Genomic DNA, 22,994 nt, shown 5'->3' with positions numbered 1-22,994 from the left:
AGGGGGATGGGGTATGTCAAAAATTAAAATGTCTGCAAAATGGAAACAAAACGGTTTTAACACTACAAGGGGAATCACAAATTTTGGATGTACGAAAAGTCACATTGGGGTGCAAATCCATAGGGGGATGGATAGTAAGGAGGGATGTCGAAAGTGTTCGGGATGGATGGTGGGACAGGGCTATCAAGTTCGAGTGGCGTTGGTTTCGATTCGCATCCAGATGAGCCATCATCGCTGTCGTTGGATCGGGCAGAGCTTCTGGAAATTACTTTGGTGATTGAAATGGTAAATCCCGGAAACATTTTGATATAATATATCTTTTACAAGAAGTGAGCTATGGGATCAAAGTTTATGGTTTGGTAGGCACTCTATTAGAGTACGGTATGCGCAATATGGCCGAAATCTCGTTCGTTCGAATTCTTGTATAATTGACTCACAATTGGATCAAAATTGAAAGTAATGGGCTCTTTTTTTATAGGTGTTACGGTAATATTGAATTTTAAAATGCTGGTCAGTTAGGAAAAATGCTGAATCTACCAATCATACCTTTCTTCCCTACCCAACACCTTTCTTCCTAACGCTTGCTTTCGTATTGTTTGAGAAGCTCTTGTATATGTTCTGACAAGGATCTTCCTCCCCGGCGGCGGCACCTACACGAACAATGCGTATTGTTCGGGTAGCAGCCGAAGTGACGATCGTGTCAACGACTCTATTACTTCAAAGTTTGGGCAAACACTAATAACAGTGGGGAGCCCCCACTTCTGATGATGCTTCATCTTTGCACTTTTTTTTGAATTATAATTTAGAAATCCAAACGGACTGGGTACCGTATTCTTCTACACTAATCGTCAAACTTCTAATGACATCATAATCTGTCGCTCTGATTATGGCTTTCATGATGTCCCTTAACCATTCGCAATCTATCCGTTTATCCAAGTAATATGTCCGATTGCGCAATCAAATGCACATACACACATGCGTGCGCGTCTCTACACAAGTTGACCTTTCAACTCTCTCGGACCATACTCACCTATCCAACTGGCCAGCTGCTCGCTCACGCTGTCTCTTGTTTTTGAACCAATTGGACACCTGCAAAAGTTGACTTTTTGGATCAGTCTTAATGAGATAATCAGGAAGTAATAACTTACTTGAATAACAGAAAGATCCGTTTGATTGGCCAACCTCTTCTTCTCATCCACCGATGGATAGTTATTTTTCTTGTAGGCGTCACGAAGCACATTTCTTGATTTCGATTTAAAACAGTAATTGGTTTCCTCTCCGTCCCAAATTGAAGTTGGAAATGGATTCTTCTTACGGATACGATATTTGCAAACCGCGCCTAACTCCCTCTCCTTCGTTTTCTCAGCCTGAAAAAAGTCAACTGATAAATACTGCTGCCACGGAATTGACTCTCTTTAGCCCACAGTTACCTAATATTTATCTCAGATTCGCGGAATATGACATAATATTATCCAATGTTTGTTTATTGAACTGAACAAGTGGTCCCGGGATACACACAAGGGCCTAATCCACAGTAAATACCTGAGAAACGGATCTTACCTCTTTATAATGAGCATTGAGCCATAAGTTCTGAAGAACTGTATGGTTATGAGGGGAGAATTTATGACACTCCAGAAGTCTGTAAAGCGATTTCCAGTTCTGGGTGGAGTAGTAGACGAGTGCCTGGGCTTTCAAAGCAGATTCCATACTCTGGTAACATTGTGGAAGGTTGTAGATGAATGTTGCCTGTAAATTGCTTATGTGAAATTGTGAAAAACAAACGTTTGGAGGTGTAAATGAGAAGATTGAAATGAAAGGCTGGGAGACTTGAACTGAAATTCTATTTTTGAAACTGTTAATGAAGTTTGATTTTTCTAAATGTCCGATGACTATTTTTTTATCATTTTTTAACACTCCAGGATCAAAAACTCTCCAGAAAGTTTTATGCAATCGGAAGCTGTGAAATTTTCTCGGCCAACTTTCATAAGGCTGATGTTACTTTGCCGCCACTTTCTTTTAACCTTATGAGCAAAATATGATATTTGAATATTGACTACTTGCTCTTTGAGCCCTATAGCCTCTTCCCTCTCAAAATCTTCAACATCTGCTCCCTTCGGTTTTCACCGTCGTCGTCACCATCATCAAGCTTCCCATCCATAATGGACTTTTGTTTGCTTTATAGAAAGAAAAAAGAAAAGCACGCGAGCAGCAGCGCCATGAGGCCTACCGTACTCCTCTTTTCCGCCACCTTATTTCCTTCTGTCACCAATTTCTTGCTACTGGCTTGACTCTGACTCAAAACCGCAAGAAATTCGTGGATGATGATGAAAAGGCGGCAGAAAAGTGAGAGACTACGTCAAATGTTCGTCAAAACGGATGATAAGTGACACATGACACCTGCGTTCGAAGAGGGAAAAATCCGAGATGAAGAAGTTGGAAAAAGTGGGGGAGAAAATGATGAAAACCGACAAAGTTTTGGAAGAGAAAAATGAATTGGAGGAAAAAAAACAACACATTGGTAGAACGGAATAAATTCTTACCAATTGCTCAGTTCTTCCAGTTTGGAGTCCTTCGTTGAACAGTGACTCACAAATGCACACGATTTCTTGCTCCGAATATGATGTGGTAGCTCTGGAAATATTTTGGTAAATGGGTGTACAAAAATCAGAGAATTTAAAAAATCCCATCAAAAGTGAATACGGTTTCCCTAAATCTAGTCTGTTGAAGAAAAGAAGAGAGCCAGAAAACAGAAACCAGGTTGAACTAGATTGAGCTCAGAAATGAGCTCAGGGTGTGGAAAGGAATCCGCCTAAAGTGAAACTATCTCTGGCGCCACGACGAACCGCCGCCCCATCGGTGTCGCGTTGCCACGTATACAATTACCAAAGAAGATCGTAACCCGAGATCCCGAGTTGTGTCTCCTGCCTCCAGACACACGAAGTCTCAACTTACGTCAAGCTATTTGCCGGGTTATATGACTGCATGCTGAATAAGAAGCAATCAGATCAGAAGACGTCACTTCTGGAATAGCCGATTCTCTCCTCCGGACCGGTAGCGGACAGAAGGAGGTGGTGGTGAGTGGTGTTGTGAGTGAGCGTCGTCCCTCTTGTCTCGTCTCCTCTCCGGCTCTCCTCCCAGGCAGTGTATGCTCAGAGCTCCGCCTCTTTCTGCCTCTGGCGAATCGAATAAAAAGGCCTCCCATTGTTGGTACTGTACCTTTGGGATCATTATAGGTTCTTATCATGGAAAAACAGTTAAGGATCAAAATTTGCTCAAAAAATAAGGAGCCTGGTAATGGGAGATCTTGGAAGCGGGGGTGCTGCACCGGAGCGCACTGGGGAAGTAAGAGTATCCGAGGTTTGAAATTCTAAACTTGCCTATTATTTTCTCATTGCCTTCCTTTCCTTCTCGCTCGTTTCTTCTATCGGAGGAGCTCCTGGTTTTCTTTTCGGGTTGAAGTCTCACCCAGCCTGCCAATACAGACGAGAACCAACCTTCAGGCGTGGTGTTAGCAGGTAGACGGCCAGTTGGAATATCATTTTACACCTGTACCGATATCTATTTCACCAGCTTCAACGAGAGGGCCTCTCAAAACCCAAGATACCTCATTCACTTGTTATTCCCGCATTTCACGATGATGGTGACTGGCTTCTAGACTTCCCGGAATGCTAAGAGCTTGTTTTCTCTCGTCTCCTCATCTGATAAACATTTTCATTTGTTTTAATGTGACAGTATCTAACTTTTTTTGATTTTCCATAGTTAAGTGCCACAGAGAATTTTGTCTAGCATGATCCATTTCAGGTTCTAAATGTTGTCATTTGTTCAGTCGCATGAAATTTTTCGTCGACTCTTCTGAAAAACCGTAATGACCGTTAGTTTAAAAATATTGTTAAAAACCAAGTGTATCTAGGTATCTAAACAGTTTCACCATTTTTCGTTACCAGCTTGGTTTAGTGTTTTTGAAGTATCAGCTAAAATTTTGATGGTAACTCATACTGTAAAACCGGTTATGTATAGAAGAGCCCCCTAACTTTCAACTTTGAGGTACTTTATCTTAGCTCCTGTCAAAGATATAGCAAAGTTGTCAACTAATTAATTGTCTATCATAACATCACAGACATTTTATCAATTGACAGATTTTTGACATATCTTATATGGACCAAGATAGTTAAGCTCAAATGGACAGTGTGGGAGTCCTTCTATTACAGGTTTTTCTGAATTTCAACCAGCTCATATCCAGATGACTATCTACTAAAAGTTATAAATTGTTTTTAGATTGGCGAAAATGTCCATTCTCAAAACTTCTTTTTCTGTATCCATCTCTTCAGTTTGACTAACCTGTTTGCCTCAAACCCATTGTCCTCTTCACAAAACTCACCTTTCAAAGTGTCTTACGTAATCCCAACATTTGCTTAATTCCATGGGACTTTGGAAAGTTTCAAAACAATATAACGTTATTAACCCGGAAGCTTCATGCTCCATGTGTATCTTTCAATATTGAGAGCATATTGAGAGCATAACATGCGCGGGATAGTGGTACAGATGTCCTCCCCGATGGAAAAGGCGCCTTCTTGTCCAAACAATGGCAGATGATAACTGGTTGACACCATGTTTATGTACCACACATGTCCTTATGAAACAAAGAAGTGGTACTAGGACTCTTGTACCGTACTCATTCAGCTTCTGGTGGATCATGTTTATGGAGTAGCGTATTTTCGAACGAGATTTTTTGGCGAACTCGTGTTTCCTAGGCAATATATCGTAATTTTGATATTGAATATTTTGATTTTTGTACCAGATATCAAAAACAACATTTAAACGACAAGTCATATTGAGAAAATATACATACCGAAAAAACCTGTAATAGAAAACCTGTAATAGAAGGGTCCCCAAACTGTTCGATTTGAGTTCAATTATCTCAATTCCTATGCAATATATCAAAAACGTATCAACTGACAAAAACCTTCTGACATTATGATGGACAAATTATCAGTTGATTAATTTTTAATATCTTTGACCGGAACCGGGAAAAATCGACTAGAAGTTGAAAGTTAGGGAGTCCTTCTAATACAGGTTTTATGATAAGTAGATAAGATATATGTAGAATTCCCCGAAACACATGCTGAAAATTTCCTCTCAGTATTTTCCTTACAAATATTTTCCTTGTTAGTTCTTGTGCAATTCCCATTTTCCACAGAGTTCGATTCTTGTTCCTCCCTGCTTACACCTGTTGTTTGTCGTCTTACTGTAGCTCTATGTTGTTAACATCTCATAGCTTCCTGTTAATGAATATCACTCGTGTCGCTTGTCATCTGAATGTGCAATAAAATGATTGACAAGTGCCCTCCGGCTCATTCCCGCGCGCAAAATTCCATTCTCCAGGTAGATATGTACGCCAGGTAGGAAACCTCAAAGTGACATGACAACATTGAAATGTGTCATCGCCCCAACGAACTTTGCAACATTTTGCAGGCTATTCGAATTCCTAAACGATGAGCTGGGGGAGGGGGACTACTTGTGTTTATTTTTCCAAAATAATTTATCACTATGCGACGAGAAGAAGAGCAAATTCTAAACAAAACTTGCGTAACAATATGGGGAGATGTCTCCAAATTCAAATCTAAACAAATAGGTTCTCAGGTGACTTTCGCTTAACCTAAACACACCCACACTTTCTCATAATGAAACTTTTGGGATACAAGCCATTAAACGATTAAATCGGCTTATGATCACATTGGAAACAACACACATGTGGTCAGTTCGGTCACTTCAAAAGAGGTTACAGTGCGCGAACTTCTTTGCGACGACGACGAAGAAGAGGACAAGATGCTCCGGATCAAATTGCTTACTACTTTGTATATTTTTTAATCATCGTGAGAGCGGAAAGGTGGAGTAGTAGAAAACACCTGGGCGGTACCAATGAAATCGATGAGGAGGTGTAGATTGATTTATGATCGACTAATGGATATTTATGGAGCAAAGGAAAGTAAATATAAAAATGGTTGTGGTTCAATATTAAGTGGAAGTCAGACGATTTGTTTCAACTTGTGCTGACAATCCAAAAAACTGTACCCTGGGATGCATCTGAAACTACTTAAAAATTACCGTAAACAATTATAGCGTGCCGCACAAGCCGTCAATTTTGAGCTCAATTATCCCAATTCTTGTAAGAGATATCAAACATTTGTCAACTAATAAATTATTTATCATAAGTTCATCAACATTTTATCAGTTGACAACTTTTTGATATCTTTCACAGGAATTGAGATAATTGAGCTCAAACTTGGCAGTGTGGGGGCCCGGTTTTACGGGTTGCTGACAGTCAGAAAAGCTGGACCCTGAGATACATCTGAAACGACTTCAAAAATATGTTAATTTTATCGGGGCGTTCCAAATCGATTAAAAACACCAGCTGGATATTTCAGCGGCTACCATCATTTTCAGAAAAAGATTGTTGGCACTTTACAGGTATTTCTAGCCTAGAAGTGCTAGGTTATTTTCAGAAATTCCGTTCTCCCCGGTCCCAACGATTTCAACCAAGATTTTTTAAATTTTCAATGAACGAATCGATAATTCTCTGCTCCACTTGTATTGCTCACTCTCGCCGTCTACCGTAGTCTCGAAGGAACTGAGTGAGTGTGGAGGAAAACGCGTTTCGGGATCGAATTTCACCTATGGTCACACACACAATTTCCTACCCCCTTCCCTCCACTCACTATTTTTCTTTATTCCATTTTGTCTCAACACGCCGAATATTTTACATTAGCTTCATGCAAGAGTCAGTAGAAGAATAATTTTATGCACAGGGGGACTACAAAGATTGATAAGATGTACCGGCACCAATCATCATATCATTATAATTGACATAAAAACCAGGAAATGTTGCAGCTGCAGCGGCGGCGGAATATGTGGTTAGGTCGGCAGGATGATGGAAAGAGTTGGACAGTTTTGATGCCGTTTTTCGAAGAATTTTCAGATCTTCTTCTTCACTTAATGCAAGATCTTTCAAGGAGTCTCTGGAATCAATAGTTACAGATTTAACGATTCGCGGAGCCTACTCACTTTCCCTCGGGTATTCCAGCTCTATCCCGTTGTCTTCGATTTTTGAACCAGTTGGAAACTTGGGTTACTGTCAGATGTGTTTTCTCAGCTAGCTCTCGTTTTTCTCTTGGACTTGGGTATGAGTTCCGAACGTACCAGTCGCGAAGAAGTACTCGAGACTTGTCCTGGATAAATTTTTTTTCACTCGATGGAATTGGAATTAAATAAAACTTGCTCGAAAACAGTAACTAGTCTCCTCGCCATCCCAAATCGTCCTGGGCAGTGGATACTTTCTTCGAATACGATACTTCCCAACCGCTCCCAACTGTCTCCCTCTGATCTTTTCAGCTTCGTGATAATGTGCATTCAGCCACCATTCCTGGAGTGATAGGTGATGTTCTGATGCAAAGTGATGGGTTTCAATGATTCTGTACAGTTCCTGGAAATATTGTAAAGTGTAAAACTAAAAATAATACGGGTGAGGAAATTACCTTGAAATTGTTAGAATGGTAGGCAAGGAAGGCTTGCGCTTTCAGAATGTATTGGTTGTTCCGCATTTCATCTCGTTCCAGTGTGGTCCAGACGAATTGAGACTACAATTGAAAAATTTTTTTGGAACCCCTTGATTCAAACCAGTTGATATACATACCGTATAGAAAACTCAATTAAAAACCCCTAACCTTGAACTTTGAGCCAACATATCTCGTTTCCTGTTAAAGATATAAAAAGCAGTCAACTGGTAAATTGCTTGTCATATATCACAAACATTTTATTAGTTGACAGACTTTTTATATCTTGCACAGGAGAAAATAAAAATCAGCTCAAACCTGACAGTTTAAGGTCCCTTCTATTATAGTCTTTACGGCACTTAACAGGTGTTTATACAAAACTTTGTTCAATTGCAAAAATCAGGTGTTATTTTCATCGAGAAAATTCGAGAGTAATCAAACCATTAATTTAACTTTTTTGAGACACCAATCTGCTTTATTTTACTGACAAGATAATGTTCCATATCTTTTTGAATGTGATATTTTTTTATTGGAGCCCAGAAAAAATTACCTCAAACTTGAAAGTATGGGGCCCTTCTAATACAGGTTTTATGGCACTTAGCTTTATAAAAAAAATTACAATCACCCACCAATTTACCAGCATCATTAGTCAATGCCTCACAAATACAAGCGACCTGTTCTTCAGAGTATCTCGTTGTATCACAACTGAAAAAAAAACGTCTCAAATGTTTTTCGACAAAAGAAAGAAACTTAAGAAACTCATGGGATGAAATTCCAGCAGATTCCCTTGTTGAAATCTGATAAAATTTCGTGTCGATATCACATTAAAACATACGTAAAGTGATGAGGATGAAACGACGAGGAGCTTGGCTGCATATTGCTTTTCGAAAATACTGCGGTGACACAAAATTTGAAAACTGATAGTGTGAAAATGAGGAGTTTGTGAAAACGACAAAGAAAACCTCAAACAGATTTTCATGACAGAGCAGCTGTTTCTGTCCGTTGTTTTCTTGCCAAACTACAGTATCTAGTAGTAAAACAAAACACATTTTTTTGGGAACAAGCTTTATTTACAAAAAAGTAGGATCTGCGATAATAAATAAAAGAATACGTAGGGGGATAAAACTGATAAAGAAAACTGAATCAAGGGAAGCAAATAAGGCACAAATGTCATATATTTTTTTAAAGGAAGAATCACAGATTTTATTTATTCGAGGACTTGGGAAGTGGACATTGACACCACTTTGGCTTTCACCAAATTGATCACATTCTGGTTACTGTCTTCTTTCAATTCTTCTGATGGTTTTGGACTCTCTTCTTTTGTTTCCTCGTTCTTCTCAATTTCGGCAGAAGCTTCTGGAGTTTCAGACTTGGCCTCCTCTTCTTTCTTATTTTCTGGAGCTGTCTCAGAATCTTTTTGCGTCTCGGATACTTGATCAGATGGCTGATCATTCTCTTCTGGAGCATCAACCTAAAATCATAAAGTTGTAAATCGATGTTTTAATTTTCCAGATGTACCTCATCTTCACTTTTCGGTTCCTCTTCTAACTCCTCCTGCTCGCCGAGCAACTCATTTTTTGCCTTTCTCTTCTCAACTCTCTCCATCCAGCAAACCTTGTCGACCATCCGGTGAACCACTTTTCGAACTGCATAGTTGTCACTCTCACGGCGAGATCGAGGATTTTTGCTTTTTTTCTGAAACGTTATAAGTTTAGAGATAAGTCAAGCAGCTCTCCTAGCCCTTACCTTCTCCTCAACACTCTTATCCCCAGCCGGTTGCACTTTTCCTTTTCCATCTTTTTCTTTTTTCTGAATGTTCTTATTCTCTTTCTGTTCTTTCTGCTGCTGCTCTTTTTGGTCCTTCTGACTTCCACGTCTTCTCTGACCTCTGTTAACCTCTCCTCCATCGGCACCGATCTACAAAACAAAACAATAAAAAGGAGGTGTCGGTGTAAATGAAACTTGAGAAAGCGTCAGCAGCTGGGAAGAAAGAAGCGGTGGCGGAACAGGCGGAGCAGGCGGCTCGTCGGGCGGTACGGTCAAAGTAATGAGTAGCGAGCAGGTGTGAACGGGAATATACAAACGATAGGGGAGACTGATTTATGGACTAGATGAATGAGGGAAGGATGACGTAATTGTTTTGTAAGGGGCCATAACTATTTAGATGACATAATAGTCTTAACTTTTGAAAATTACAGTACCGGTCATATACAAAAACGTGTTTTTCCGTTGATTTTTATCATTTTCAGGTGTCTGGAGCACGGCTGTCAAGTTTCCGATCTTTTAAAAAATTTTATAGGGTGTAACAGACCTAGATTGAAAACTTTGCATTCACAGAATTTATTGAAATTAGTTTTCAGCTATTTGCCGATTTCTGGAACACACAAACGGGCTAAAAAGGGGTGCATTTTGAGGTAGACTACAAATAGCTGAAAAACTATGAATTTTCAAATAATCCTGTGAAGGAAACATTTCAATTTAGGTCTGTTTTACACCTTCCAAAACTTTCAAAAAAGGTCGGACACTTGACAGCCGAGCTCTGGACTCCTGAAAATGGTCAAAACCAACTGAAAAACAAGTTTTTCATATACTTATGGCTGGCACTGTTGGTTATGTGTAAAACTTGCCAAGTTCCAACAAAAAAATAATTATAGAATTTTTCAGCTGACCATTGCCCCTAGGAATATTCTCAAGTCTCTAATACTTAAACTTACCGAAATTTTCTTCTCTTGATGTCCTCCATCTTTCTGATTTCCAGACTTTCCATGGTTTCCACCCCTTCCTTGATTTCCATGACCCCCCTTCTTTCCATTTCCATTTCCATTTCCACTCCCTTCTTTCTCGTCCTTAAATGGGAATGTGATTCTTCCCTCCAATCTCGATGGAATCTTAACACCATCCTTCTGATGCTTCTGTGCTCCTCCATTTTGGTTTCCGTTTTTGTTGCCACCTTTTCGGTTTCCACCTGATCCACCTCCGGCGTTATTCGTGTGGTTACCGTTATTATCCTTATTATTATTAGTGTTAGCGCCATTTTGACCCGCCAATCGACCCTTCAAATCCATCGAAGGCACATTCTCCCGCCAAGTTTCGGCACTGAATATTGAATTTGGTTTCAAAATTTTTGAATGAGATTTGCTTACGGTGTCTTTCCTTTGTCCCACTCACGACTCCACTGTCCATTACCGTTACGGTCCGGAGTTGTCGCTTTGGGAGAAGGCGTTTGAGACGATGACTGAAAATAATAAATCAAAATCTGAAATTTTCTGAACTTTATTTTTTTTGTTTTTTAGATTCACGTCATCTCTACTTTCAGAACAAATCAACTACCAAAAACACTCTAGTAGAAGGTCACTCGATCCTTTCACTTCTAGCTCATACATATATCTCATTTCCTGTGCGAGATATCAAAAATCTGTCAACTGATAAAATGTTAGTAATTTTATGATAAACACATGCTGATATTATGATAGATAATTTATCAGCTGAAGATTTTTCGAAATCTTTTGAGGGAACCGAGACAAATTGCCTCAAAGTTAAAAGTTAGGGTCTCTTCTATTACAGTTGTTAAGTATGTTTCTATTATACTCCGGTTACACCTTTTCGTTTCTTTTTCTTTTCCGCAATACTGTTTTGTACGAATTCCTCGAATTTGATTACTAATTGTCTCTCGCGCGTTCAATATGTATGTTATCATCCTTCCACATCTATCTTCCCGTTTTTCCTTTCTTTTTTCTTTTTCTTTACTCCTTGCCACATAAATAGCATCTTCGTCAAAAACTGTACAATTTGGAAATGAGTTTTCAAAACTGGTTTCCTTTTCAACAAAAAAAAACCAATGGCATGATTGATTGGGCATGGCATACCTTTGGAGATTTCGCTGTCGAATCCTCATTGCGTGCACGATCCTCTTCGATCTCCTACAAAAATTCAGAATTTCAAAGAGAAAATTCAGGGAAGCTCAAACCTTAGTACGCTGCTCAATTTGCTGGTTCTTTTCCCGAATGAGGGCGATTCTGCGATCGAGTTCCGCCTCATGCTCCTCGCTGCGTCGCTTCTCACGATCCATATCGAGCCCTGTATTTCAGAATATTCCAGAATTTTGAAAGTTGACGATACGAGCACGTTGGTATGTGGACAAGAGGAAGGGAAAATGAAATGGCGGTAGCGAAATGAGAATAACAACATGCTGTGTATTTACCAGCCACCTCCATCACAATGTTTATGCAAATAACTGTATGTTAAAACACAGTTAAAACAGTGAAGAATATACAAGGGAAATGAGAGAAAGGAAAGAGAGAAAAATGTGATGTAGAGGATTATCAGTAACTTTGAAAGTTTTTCTGTGGAATCAGAAAGGAAGAGGTCAGCAAGGGAGCGTTTTGGAAGACTGAAAGTGTTATCAGTTGTCATAAAATGACCAGTCATTGAAATTGTTAGAGGAAAAGTTTCAAGAGCATGCCAATCTGCCAAAAATGACAATGATCGAGAGTACTGTATTTGTAAAAGTTTCTGAAGAGATTCTCGAAAGAAAAAAGATCAAATAGTCACCAAGATACCGCGAACGTTATAATGGAAAACCGCCAAGCCATCAACTTTAAGCCCATATATCTCGGTTTCTGTGAAAGATATCAAAAAGTAATAAACTGATGGAATGTTTATCATTATGTCAAAAATATTTCGTCAGTTGATCAATTCTTGATATCTTCTATAGAAAGCGAGATATATGGGCTCAAAGCGGACGGTTTGGATGACCCTTTATTAGAGTGTTTACGGTAGTTCCACGGATAGCACTCAATTCACTGGAAAATCACAGTTTAGTGGAACATTCCGGAATAAGAAAATTGCGAAATTTTTGGTTAAAAATATTGGAAGAAAATGATTCAACTCTCTCTATGTCGGTTCTCTCTCAAGAGTCTTGCATCTTCTCTCTATCAATCGAAGAAAATCGGGACAGAGATTTAGAGAATGAGGGAAAAAAGAGCGGGGCGTTTTGCAGTCGGCGTCTGTATGTGTGTGCGTGTCGTGTCTATGTAATATCTGTACAAGAAGAGAAAGGGGAGCAGCCGACGATCGGACTGGGGTACGGGATGGACACAGGAAACGGGAGAGAGAGAAAACGAACTGGTCGGCATGAAGAAGAGAAAAATGGGAGAAGGAGAAAAGTGTTTGGATGGGATGGAGAGAGGATTGAAAATCAAGACAAATGTGTTGATGGACAACATTTTGAGATGAAAAGTCATAACAAAAATGAAAGCAAAAAGCATAGGTTCCACCGAGATTTGAACTCGGGTCGCAGGATTCAAAGTCCTGAGTGCTAACCGCTACACCATGGAACCACATTTCGAAGACACTCCTAGCGCGAATATTACGGAGCGGAATCGGAGGAAATGTGGGAGACGCAACGGGTTGATAGACGCAAAAATAATATATGGAGAAGGAAAGGTGGAGATGGGAAAAACAAATAGAACAGGTCGTAAGCTGCTTTTTAGGCAATCGGAAAAAAATCGTGAATGGGTCGGTCGATTAGTGTGTGTAACGGGGTGAAAACTGAACAAAAACAAAAGGAACTGTACTGCAAAGGTGTGAAATTGTTTGATTCCTCCGAAGAGAAAACTGTCGATTGCAAATTGCAACTTGCAAAGAAAAAAAATTAAAATCCTTCACACAAAATTGTAAAATGGCATTTGAAGGAAAACATATACCGTAGAACCTGTAATAGAAGAACTTCCTCTGACAAGTTTGAGATAGTTTATCTCGGTTCCTGTGACAGATATCAGAAATGTGTCAAGTAAGAAAATATTCTTGACTTTATAATGACCATTTTATCAGTTGATCACTTTCTGATATCTTTCACAGGAAATGAGATATATGGACTTAAAGTAAACGATTTGGATGACACTCTACATATTAGAATGTTTACGGTATTTGTTTAAAAAGTAAAGCAACGGGCCTTATAAGTGGTCCAATAACTCTTGTAAAATCTTATGGAAAAAGTAGTAGCATATCCATGAAAATCTTTAAGTCTTCTAGAACATTTTTATCAATAAAATGTTTTACAAAACATTCCGAAAACTCTTGAAAATGCCAGTCTCGGTAGAAATCTATTTTTCAAGTTTATGATTCAATTTATTTTTCCTGAAGCTCCATACACCTGATCTGTTAGTTGAATCAAAAAACACTGGGGCTCCGCCCATTTTTTTCCAGGCAAGTCTTTGAAAGCTCAAGACATGGCCATGTACATGGCACTTCACTTATCCATGCTGCATACTCGGAATTAACCGAATTAACTCGTTTCTTTCCTGAAATCCAAAACTTCAGAATAATAGCAAATTATTTCCTTGGAACACGTGATTTGAGTTATGTACTAACTTCTGCTTCCGGCTTTCTGACCGATAACAAAAACCTCCATTTATCTTATTCCGGCACTCGGGCTCTTGACTAGGTTATTTTTTCGGTCATAATTTCTTGGCAATTGAACAGCTCATAAATTTCACAAAATCTGAATTTTCCTGATATCAGATTTTTTCTATCTATCCCTCTACAAGAATTAGTTCACTCTTCATTCAGTTTGTATTTTAGTTAGCAAATAATGGGCGATCCACAAGCTATCATTGAATTGCTTCGCGAAAATGTTAGCTGTAATTCTGGAGAATCAAATCAAATCCAATATTTCAAATATGGCATTCAATTGATATATGTGTTACCGTTAGGATTACTGTATTTATCGTTCATGATTACAATTATGAAACGGAAAAAGGATCGCGAGTTGTTCGATGATTCTTTTTTTACGTTGCTCTTGGCTGATGGAACTATAGTAAGTTTATTTAGACTTGAAACCAAAACAGGTGTCTGATTCGATTTAGTTTTCTTTTTTTTTATTTTTGGAAAAAAAATTGCAGTGTGAAAGTCAAACTTCTGGTTCTAATGAACTGATTTAATATACGACGGCGTCATTTGAAAAACAGATTTTTGTTGCTAGTTTTCTGGTTTATTGTATTGAGCAAAGTCTCAAAAAAGCAATTGTAACTTCTATATCAAGAATACCGTAAAAACTCTGATAGAAGAGTACCGTACATTCGCCCTTTGAGCTCAATTATCTCGAATTCTTAAAGAGATATCCGGAATGTGTTAACTGATAAAATGTTGGTGATATTATGACAAACATTTTATCAGTTGACAAACATTTGATTTTTTCACCAGAGTCAAGATAATTGAGATCAAATTTGACGGTTCAGCTTCTATTAGAGGAAAAACGGTAATTTCAATTTTTTACTCGTGTTTGATTTTCTCTTAAAACTGAGAGACACAAATTTTCTTAGCAATGCATACAAAAAATGTACTCCTTCTCAACCCTGACATCTTTATGCTCCGATTTTCAGACCTTATACTTTCTAGTTTCGGATATAGGATTCTTCCGTTTGACCTCTTACGTTCGCCCGGTTTGTGAATATCTTCTACCTTCACTCAAAGATCCTGCATATATTTTAACCCCGTTTTATACTTCATATCTCTATTCTCAACTTGCAAAAATGTTGTCTACGTTAGCAATGAGTGTGAATAGATACACTTCGGTCATTCATCCGGTTCGTCATAAAGTGGTGAGATTCTTCCGAACCAAAAAACTGAAGCTATCTCATATGTTTTTAGTTTTGGCTCCGACACTGCTACAAAATTATAATTGCAATACTTATCATTCCAATGTGTTTCGTGTGGCCAGTTATAATTGGAACCACCAGTTTTCTTCCGATTGATGGAAATAGTGTAATCTATTATGAGCATAAACTTCCATGGGCTCGAACAACATACGGTAGAATATTGATTGCAATTCCAACTCTATTGTTCACAGTTTACTCAAGTTTTGTCACTTCGTCGAAACTTGGGAAACTTGGAGGGCGTATGAAAAAAGTGGAACACTCTATGAATGTTGCAACTGTGTTCACTGCCGCTGGATTCGTTTTGGTATTAATTTTGCAGATTGTATATCTTGTGGTAACGACTCAGAATATTACAAGTGAAGAAAAAAGTGTGGTGGGTCTGAAAATTATCATGGCTGGCACACAAATTAGTAACGATTTCTACATGTTGAGGTTTGTTGAATATCATGTACCATCAAACTTTGAGCCAATTTTTCTCGGTTCCTGTTGAAGATATAAAAAAGTTGGCAACTGATAAATTGTTTATCATGATATCAGAAGTATTTTATCAGTTGACTTATTTTTGATATCATGCCCAGGAGCCAGTGTGGGGACCCTTTTATTAAAGATTATACAGTATAAATGTTTTAGCGATATTTTTTCAGTGGTCCTGTTATACTTTTGATTCTTGACAAACGAATGAGATCTTCCATTTTTTGTCATACGAAGAAAAGGAAAGATTCGAGAAGAACAACGACAAAGTTGTCCATTCAACATCCTTCGCCACATGTTCAACCAATTTGAAGTTTCTATAAATACCAGCAAGCTGGTGCGCCTTCGGCGCAATTCAATCTATTTTTTCAAATGTTCGTCGCTTTGTTTCTCACCTTTTCTAAATAAAAGGGTCACGTAAATATATATGTTTTTTTCAATTTCTTCAAAAGTCCACAGACGGACACGAGGACGGACAGACGCCTCTAGCGTTTTATTAATAAGGAAGATTGTGTTTTAAAAAAAAAATGTTTGAAGCTTGTTTTCGATTTCTATTTGTTGTTGAATACGAGCATTTGTGATACAGATCTTGCAAAAAGAATCTCACCAGTCTTACCCAACCTTTCTGAAATTACTCACGAGCTCAATTATGAGTGAAGCGTGCGAATTTCGCTGACTGAAACACCCACTCAGTTCTAGTTTTGTTTCTTGGAACGTGCCTACTTTCCATACACAACCACACACGGTTCACCGATTCCAGCCGACAAACTTCCGCATTTTTTCACTACTAATTCAAATTATCAAAAAAAATTGAACACTTCCATGTCTGACCCAAAAGCTGTCAGTGAAGTTTTACGCCAGAATATTCAATGTTATTCTGGAGAACCAGATGAGATTCAGTACGTTAAATTCGCGATTCAATTGTCTTATTTGCTACCGTTTGGATTACTGTACATATCTTTTTTAATCAAGATCGCAAGAAAGAAGAAGGCTCGGGATCTTTTTGAAGATTCATTTTTCACATTGCAATTCGCAGATGGAATTATTGTGAGTTGAAACTTATCAACTTTTGCAAAGAACTATGAAACTTTAGAACATTTCGATTTTTGCTTATAGTTATGCAGTTTTTAGTCACACCACATTACTCTAGCGATTAGGTGCAAAAAAAGGAGACGCAAAGTTTTAGAAAGAGTATTTAATTTCAGTTCTGGATACAATACTGCACGAAAATATTGATTGCTGTTGTCACCATTCCTTTGCTTTTTGTATGGCCTGTTGCAATCGGAACCACAAGTTTTACTCCATTCGGAGGGACTGCTATCATAAACTACGAACGAGTTGTACCCTGGGCTCGAACATCGTACGTTAGACTTATAGTAGCAGTTCCTTCGTTTTGCTTTACCTTATACTCGACTATCGTTACGTCTTCCAAACTCAGAAAGCTAGGAGGGCATATGAAGAAAGTTGAATTTTCAATGAACATGGCCACCTTGTTCACAGCATGCGGATTCATATTAGTGGTGGCGGTACAAATCGCTTATCTTGCGGATAGTGCTTCAAGTATGATAGAAAATATGTGGCTCACAAAAATTATTTTGGGAGCTACTCAAGTCAGTTATGATTTTTATATGTTGAGGTATGAATGTTTTAAAAATTGGTTGATAACATGGAATCTGAATTACAGTGGACCAGTTGTTTTACTGATCCTGGACAAGCGGATGAGATATTTAATTGTTTGTTGTCGAAGCTCAAGAAAATCCGGATCTCGGAACACCACCACAGTAGTGGCTGTGCAGCCCTTACCAACAATAACGAATCATTCTGGTCATTCTTCTTAAACTTGAACTGATTTTTTGCCTATAATCTGAACTATTATAAAAGCTTTCTGACCCTAACAAACAAGCCTAGTAATGCAATTCCACGAAAAAAACTCAAAGCACATGTCGAGCTATAAGAAATATCATGGTCTGATCTCTTCAGATTCTAACGAGCGTATATGACAGCTTCATTATGTATCCATAACTTCAAAACAATTAGCAATCCTCTTGGAGACTTCACAAAATTCACGCGCTCTTCACAAATTGAGTGTGAGAGTAGTGATATCAAGTCTTCAGTCGTTTTGGTTCTCTGAATTCACGTATTTTTCCAGTTCTTTTCTTTCGAGCTGAAAACGGATAAGCAGTATATAATTTTGAGGCTAGACACGGTTCGCCGATTACGCCCCAAATATTCTCTGTTCACTTCCAAAATTTTGTGTTTTCAATGTCGAATCCGCAAGTTGTAGGGGATTTGTTACGTCAGATGATCGGATGTGATTCTGGAGAATCAAATATTCTTCAGTATACAAAATTTGCATTACAGTTGGCTTATGTTTTACCCTTTGGTTTTTTGTACCTTTCATTCATGATTACAATTATAAAAAGAAAGAAGGATCGTGATTTATTTGAAGACTCATTCTTCACTTTGCATCTGGCCGATGGAGTTGTTGTAAGTAACCTCTAAATGTTAGAATAATTATAAAATTTATTCCAGACTCTATACTTTCTCATGGTGGACACCAGTTTCTTCAGACTAACCTCATATGTTCGCCCAGTGTGTGAATTCCTTATCCCATATCTCAAAGACCCATCGTACATTTTGACCCCATTTTATACGTCCTATATGTATGCACAATTGGCTAAAATGCTGTCAACATTGGCAATGAGTGTGAACCGATACACTTCTGTGAATCACCCAGTACATCATAAAGTGGTGAGACTTTCTATGAAATTCTGATGTCTGAGCTCTTTTTGTTCTAGTTCTGGATGCAATATTGCTCTAAAGTCATTGTTGCAATATTTGTAATCCCATGTTTCTGCGTATGGCCGGTCGCTATTGGAACCACAAGTTTCCTCCCATTCAACGGTAACGGTGTCATAAACTATGAGCACGTCATACCTTGGGCTCGAACCACATACGGAAGACTTTTGATCTCAATTCCAACTCTCTTTTTCACAATCTATTCCAGTATTGTGACGTCTGCAAAACTCAAAAAACTGGGAGGACACATGAAACAAGTTGAGTTCTCTATGAATGTTGCGACAGTTTTCACAGCGTGTGGATTCGTGTTGGTAGTGGCTTTGCAAGTCAGCTATTTGCTTCTAGATGCTGAAACATTGTTGGACAAAATGTGGCTGACTAAGGTTATTTTAGCAGCGACACAGATTAGTAACGATTTTTATATGCTGAGGTGCGTATGTACTTTTGAATTGTATTGTGATTTCTATATTTTTAGTGGTCCCGTGGTTCTATTGATACTGGACAAACGAATGCGATTTTCCATTTGCTGTAGTAATCGGAAGAAAGGATCTAGAAGGGCAACTAAAGTTTCTGTGCAGCCGCTGACACTTGTGCAACATACTCTTTGACACTGAAAATTTGGTTCAAAAATTGTTTTCTCACTTTTTCAGAATTAAATGTTTGACTTAATAAAGAAGATTGCATTAAAACTGAGAGAAGTCTAATGAATCAAAACTTATTTTCTAAAGATTACTGTCTTCTTAGAAATTCAAAGATTAATTACGAAAAAAAAAAATTTTGTTTTGACAACATCCCTTTTTCTAGATAAAAATTGATTTTCTTCCCCCGAATACGTGCCAAATGTGACTGAATTACGGATCACCGAGCACATCATGGTAGCACACCCACTCGAAATTCTGATATTAATGTTCACTAGCTGATCTCCTTTCATTCCTCACTTTATCACCTTGATGATGGTTGAAATCGACGCTGCTGTTGAATATCTCCGTGCTAGAATTAGTTGCGATTCTGGAGACACGGATGTATCACAGTACACCAAATTCGGTATTCAATTGGTTTACGTTTTACCTTTTGCTTTTTTGTACTTCTCGTTTTTGATGGCAATTGTGAGAAGGAGAAATCATTGTGAAATTTTTGAAGACTCATTTTTCGCACTGCATCTAGTGGATGGGATTGTGGTGAACTTGAAAATCAATGGAATACAATTTCACTAATAAGTTTTCCAGACTATTCTCTTTCTTGTACTTGATATAAGTTTCACAAGAATCACTACCTACATTCGTCCAGTATGTGAATACTTTGTACCCCTTCTGAAAGATGATGCCTATTACTTGACACCATATTTCACTCTTTACCTGTATGCTCAATTCGCAAAAATGTTATCCACTCTGACGATGAGCATCAACAGGTACACTTCTGTTAACTACCCATTACTTCATAAATCTGTAAGTTTTCTATTGCTCGGTACCTGAAAAATGGACTACGTTTTCAGTTGTGGTTGCAACACTGCTCCAAAGCTATCTTTGCTATTTTACTGATCCCTATATTGTTTGTTTGGCCAGTTGCAATCGCAAAAACTTCTTTTCTTCCAAACAAAGGCCAGACAATAATTATGTATGAACATCATTTTGCGTGGGCAAGAACATCGTTCGGAAGGATTTTGATTGGAGGATCTACACTCATCTTCACAGTGTTCTCCAGTGTTGTCACCACCTACAAGCTATCGAAATTGGGAAAACACATGAGAAAAGTGGAGATTTCGTTAACGGTTGCAACAGTTTTCACCTCGTTCGGATTCGCATTAATGCTGGTCGTCCAGATTTTCCAGTTGGTTGTGCCTCTGGATTCGTTTGTAGAAGACCCATGGATGGCCACCTTTTTGTTGGGAGCTACGCAGTTTGTGAACGATTTTTATATGTTGAGGTGAACGATGTTTTTGAAATGACCTGTTTTATTTTGTTCCATTTCAGTGGCCCGATTGTCCTAATCATTCTCGATAAAAAAATTCGAAGATCAATTCTTTATTGCTCACTCCGCCGTACAAATTCCGACAAGCGAATCATTGAAGTATCCGCACGAGCAGTCACCATAACCGAAACTCATATGTTTTAATGTTTAGTCTCATTATTTTTTCTCTTGCTGATCAAACCATGAAATATTTTTGACTTTCTATTTTCAGCTCTTGAGCCATTCGGTTGGTTGCGCATTTAAGAAGAATAAATATTTATAAAATTAGGAATGAAACTACAAACACTAACAAATTATATGGGTACATAGATCACCACATCGTTAAAGTTTTGGCTGATGGAGATTTGACAACGATTTTTACAGTGTCTCCAACTCTTGACGATACCCGAGTGTTTTCGGAATTCTGAGGAGCTTCTGGAGATACACGGAATACTGAAGAACGGAGCCGTTTGTTCATGATGAGCAGGACAATTGGCGAGCTACAAATCACACATGATCTCATTAATAATCTGCACTAATAGTAAGCATAGACGTCAAGCATCATAAGGTTTTTCAGCGAAACCTGTAGTAGTTGCTCACCTCATTAGATAAAAATCATTACAACAAAATTCAATTTTCTTCAGTGTACTGCCAAACGCAAGATTTTCAATTAAAAACGAGGTAGAGAAGATGAGGAGAATCGCCTGAAATCTGGGAACTAAGAAAACAAAGAGTACATCAAAAATGCTAACCTGAATAATGATGTAAACAACGAAAACTGCACTGATGACTACGGTAGATAGGGTTAAGGACCTTTCCAAGGTTCTCAGTTTATTCTTGAACTTCTTAGTGAGACGATAGGTTTTGATATTAGTGAGCAATATAAACAGAAAGGCAGTCAAACTGACAATAAGCTTGAAGAATGTGGTCCGGACCTGGAAGATTATTAATCGGTTTCAAATCCCTTAATTTAAAACAAAACTTACAAATGGTACAACTTTTACATATCCCAAGATTCCTTCTCCAACATACGGATCGAATCTAGTTGGTGAGATGGCGAGGTGCCACGTGAAGAAGACTGGACAAATCATGGAAACAATGATGACGTGATTGGTGTGCTTCTTCCAGAACTGGAATGATCTCATTAAAAAGAGAAACTTCTTGGTAAATCGTGCAAATTTTAGAAGAATTCAAAATTCACCTGTATGGAATCATCAAACTAAATATGTATTACAAAACTCACAATCTTGTGCCAAATTGGATAAGCAACACAAGTGAATCGGTTTGCAGACAGCAATGAAATCGAGAAAATCTTTGCGAACTGGAAGTAGTTGAATGAAGCGAGGTAGGGTGTTAGGATGTATGTCGGTTGCGGGAACCACGTCCAGAAAACGCGGCATAAAGGATTGACATAGATTAGGGGACGAGTCAGACCGTAATCCAATACAACCACTATTAGGCTCTGAAGGCAGTCGTGAATTAAACCAATACATCCTTCTTACCACAACTCCATCGAGTACGTAGATCTTAAAGAAAGCATCTGAGAACATGTGTTCAGTTTTGTGAGCTTTCAGGATTTTCAGAATCACAAAGAGGTAGAGAATAGAAATCGGAAGTGCGTATCCCAATTGTAAAATGTACATTATGATTTGAGTGGATACGGTATGGAATTGATAGGTGCATGTTCGGATTGAAGGGTCGATTTCTTCCTCCATCTGAAAAATGTCAAAACTTCAAGAACAATATGACTGTTGTTATTGTTTTTGGCTTTTTAGCAGAATTCAAGAAAAAAATCTGATCAGAAAAACGATGTATGACACAAGGACAATGCAAGCGTAGCGATGTGAAAAAATTGGACAAAAGTCATAAGAAATACTCTCTCGTTTCTCCACTTTTTTTCTCATCAGATCAAAATTGGATGCTGAGAGGGTTGGTCATGGCAGTGGTTTATGTTCCCACACCCCAAAATGTTCTACATCTTTTTTCTGCTCTTTTAGGCTCTGCAGAAACGGAAATTGATGGGAAACCCAAAAAATTAATTGAGAATGGGAATGATCGGATATTGGAAAATTGGGTTACCTCCTCGAGATTATCCGGTGGATAGTAATGGCCCATCACGAAGTAGTAGATTATGAAAAGTAACATTGAAGAGTAGTAGAAGAATCTGTTGAATAGTTTGAAGTGAGAATGTTCCGATCTGAAATTTTCAGTTCGAAAAAGTTAGTGTATACATGTAATTTATTGCTTTTTTAGTCTCAATGATAGGTTGCCTTTCTACATAAATTAGGTGTTCAAATCGCACGATTGTCGTTCGAACTTCTAAACATTGACCATTCTAGAAACTTTGAATTTCTTACAAGGGAACCATGTTTAGACGTCATCTCAGAATTTTTTCTAAATTTGCTCATTTATAGTTACGAATACGGGCTTTCTTGTGGTGTATTTGGTTTTCTACGCAAATTTCTAGAAGTCGAGTTGTGGGCGGTTTAAGTTATTTCAGTGCTAATTTCTCACTTTTCGAGTGAGTTTTTGAAAGGGTTAATAAGAGTTTTTCGGCAAATTTTATAAT

At 38.2% G+C, this 22,994-nt stretch overlaps 6 protein-coding genes and 1 non-coding gene across 7 annotated transcripts; 2 read left to right on the top strand and 5 right to left on the bottom strand.

The window, feature by feature from the left end:
• Positions 1-74: 74 nt before the first annotated feature.
• Positions 75-2,984, bottom strand: Cbr-ceh-34 (the record flags this gene model as incomplete). The annotated part of the gene is made up of 6 exons (XM_002647612.1): positions 75-258; positions 1,031-1,089; positions 1,149-1,367; positions 1,561-1,746; positions 2,541-2,631; positions 2,953-2,984. The coding sequence occupies 6 exons, from the start codon at positions 2,982-2,984 to the stop codon at positions 75-77; spliced, it is 771 nt and encodes a 256-aa protein (XP_002647658.1).
• Positions 2,985-6,811: 3,827 nt separating this feature from the next.
• On the bottom strand, positions 6,812-8,426 carry Cbr-ceh-33 (the record flags this gene model as incomplete). Its single annotated transcript, XM_045237292.1, has 6 exons — positions 6,812-7,016; positions 7,063-7,226; positions 7,277-7,480; positions 7,533-7,634; positions 8,180-8,255; positions 8,386-8,426. 6 exons carry the CDS (start codon positions 8,424-8,426, stop codon positions 6,812-6,814), a joined length of 792 nt encoding a protein of 263 aa, XP_045093305.1.
• Positions 8,427-8,757: 331 nt separating this feature from the next.
• Positions 8,758-11,619, bottom strand: CBG06763 (the record flags this gene model as incomplete). Its single annotated transcript, XM_002647610.1, has 7 exons — positions 8,758-9,021; positions 9,069-9,245; positions 9,297-9,467; positions 10,265-10,646; positions 10,694-10,785; positions 11,417-11,470; positions 11,518-11,619. 7 exons carry the CDS (start codon positions 11,617-11,619, stop codon positions 8,758-8,760), a joined length of 1,242 nt encoding a protein of 413 aa, XP_002647656.1.
• A 1,198-nt stretch (positions 11,620-12,817) lies between these two features.
• CBG28859 lies at positions 12,818-12,889 on the bottom strand. Its single transcript has one exon. It is a non-coding gene (tRNA).
• Positions 12,890-14,142: 1,253 nt separating this feature from the next.
• Cbr-srg-29 lies at positions 14,143-19,050 on the top strand (the record flags this gene model as incomplete). The annotated part of the gene is made up of 4 exons (XM_002647609.1): positions 14,143-14,367; positions 18,212-18,430; positions 18,478-18,908; positions 18,954-19,050. Coding segments are annotated over 4 exons (972 nt in total), but the record flags the coding sequence as incomplete, so codon positions are not given.
• A 381-nt stretch (positions 19,051-19,431) lies between these two features.
• Positions 19,432-20,590, top strand: Cbr-srg-27 (the record flags this gene model as incomplete). Its single annotated transcript, XM_002647608.1, has 4 exons — positions 19,432-19,656; positions 19,705-19,923; positions 19,971-20,401; positions 20,449-20,590. 4 exons carry the CDS (start codon positions 19,432-19,434, stop codon positions 20,588-20,590), a joined length of 1,017 nt encoding a protein of 338 aa, XP_002647654.1.
• A 166-nt stretch (positions 20,591-20,756) lies between these two features.
• Cbr-srg-25 lies at positions 20,757-22,540 on the bottom strand (the record flags this gene model as incomplete). Its single annotated transcript, XM_045237291.1, has 7 exons — positions 20,757-20,925; positions 21,026-21,129; positions 21,178-21,360; positions 21,412-21,555; positions 21,669-21,887; positions 21,928-22,140; positions 22,505-22,540. 7 exons carry the CDS (start codon positions 22,538-22,540, stop codon positions 20,757-20,759), a joined length of 1,068 nt encoding a protein of 355 aa, XP_045093304.1.
• Positions 22,541-22,994: the final 454 nt, after the last annotated feature.

The sequence above is a fragment of the Caenorhabditis briggsae genome (genome assembly GCF_000004555.2).
Source record: "Caenorhabditis briggsae complete genome, chrV, whole genome shotgun sequence".
Lineage (NCBI taxonomy): Eukaryota > Metazoa > Nematoda > Chromadorea > Rhabditida > Rhabditidae > Caenorhabditis > Caenorhabditis briggsae.
Note: the sequence above shows the minus strand (reverse complement) of the source record. Positions and strands in the feature narration are given on the sequence as shown.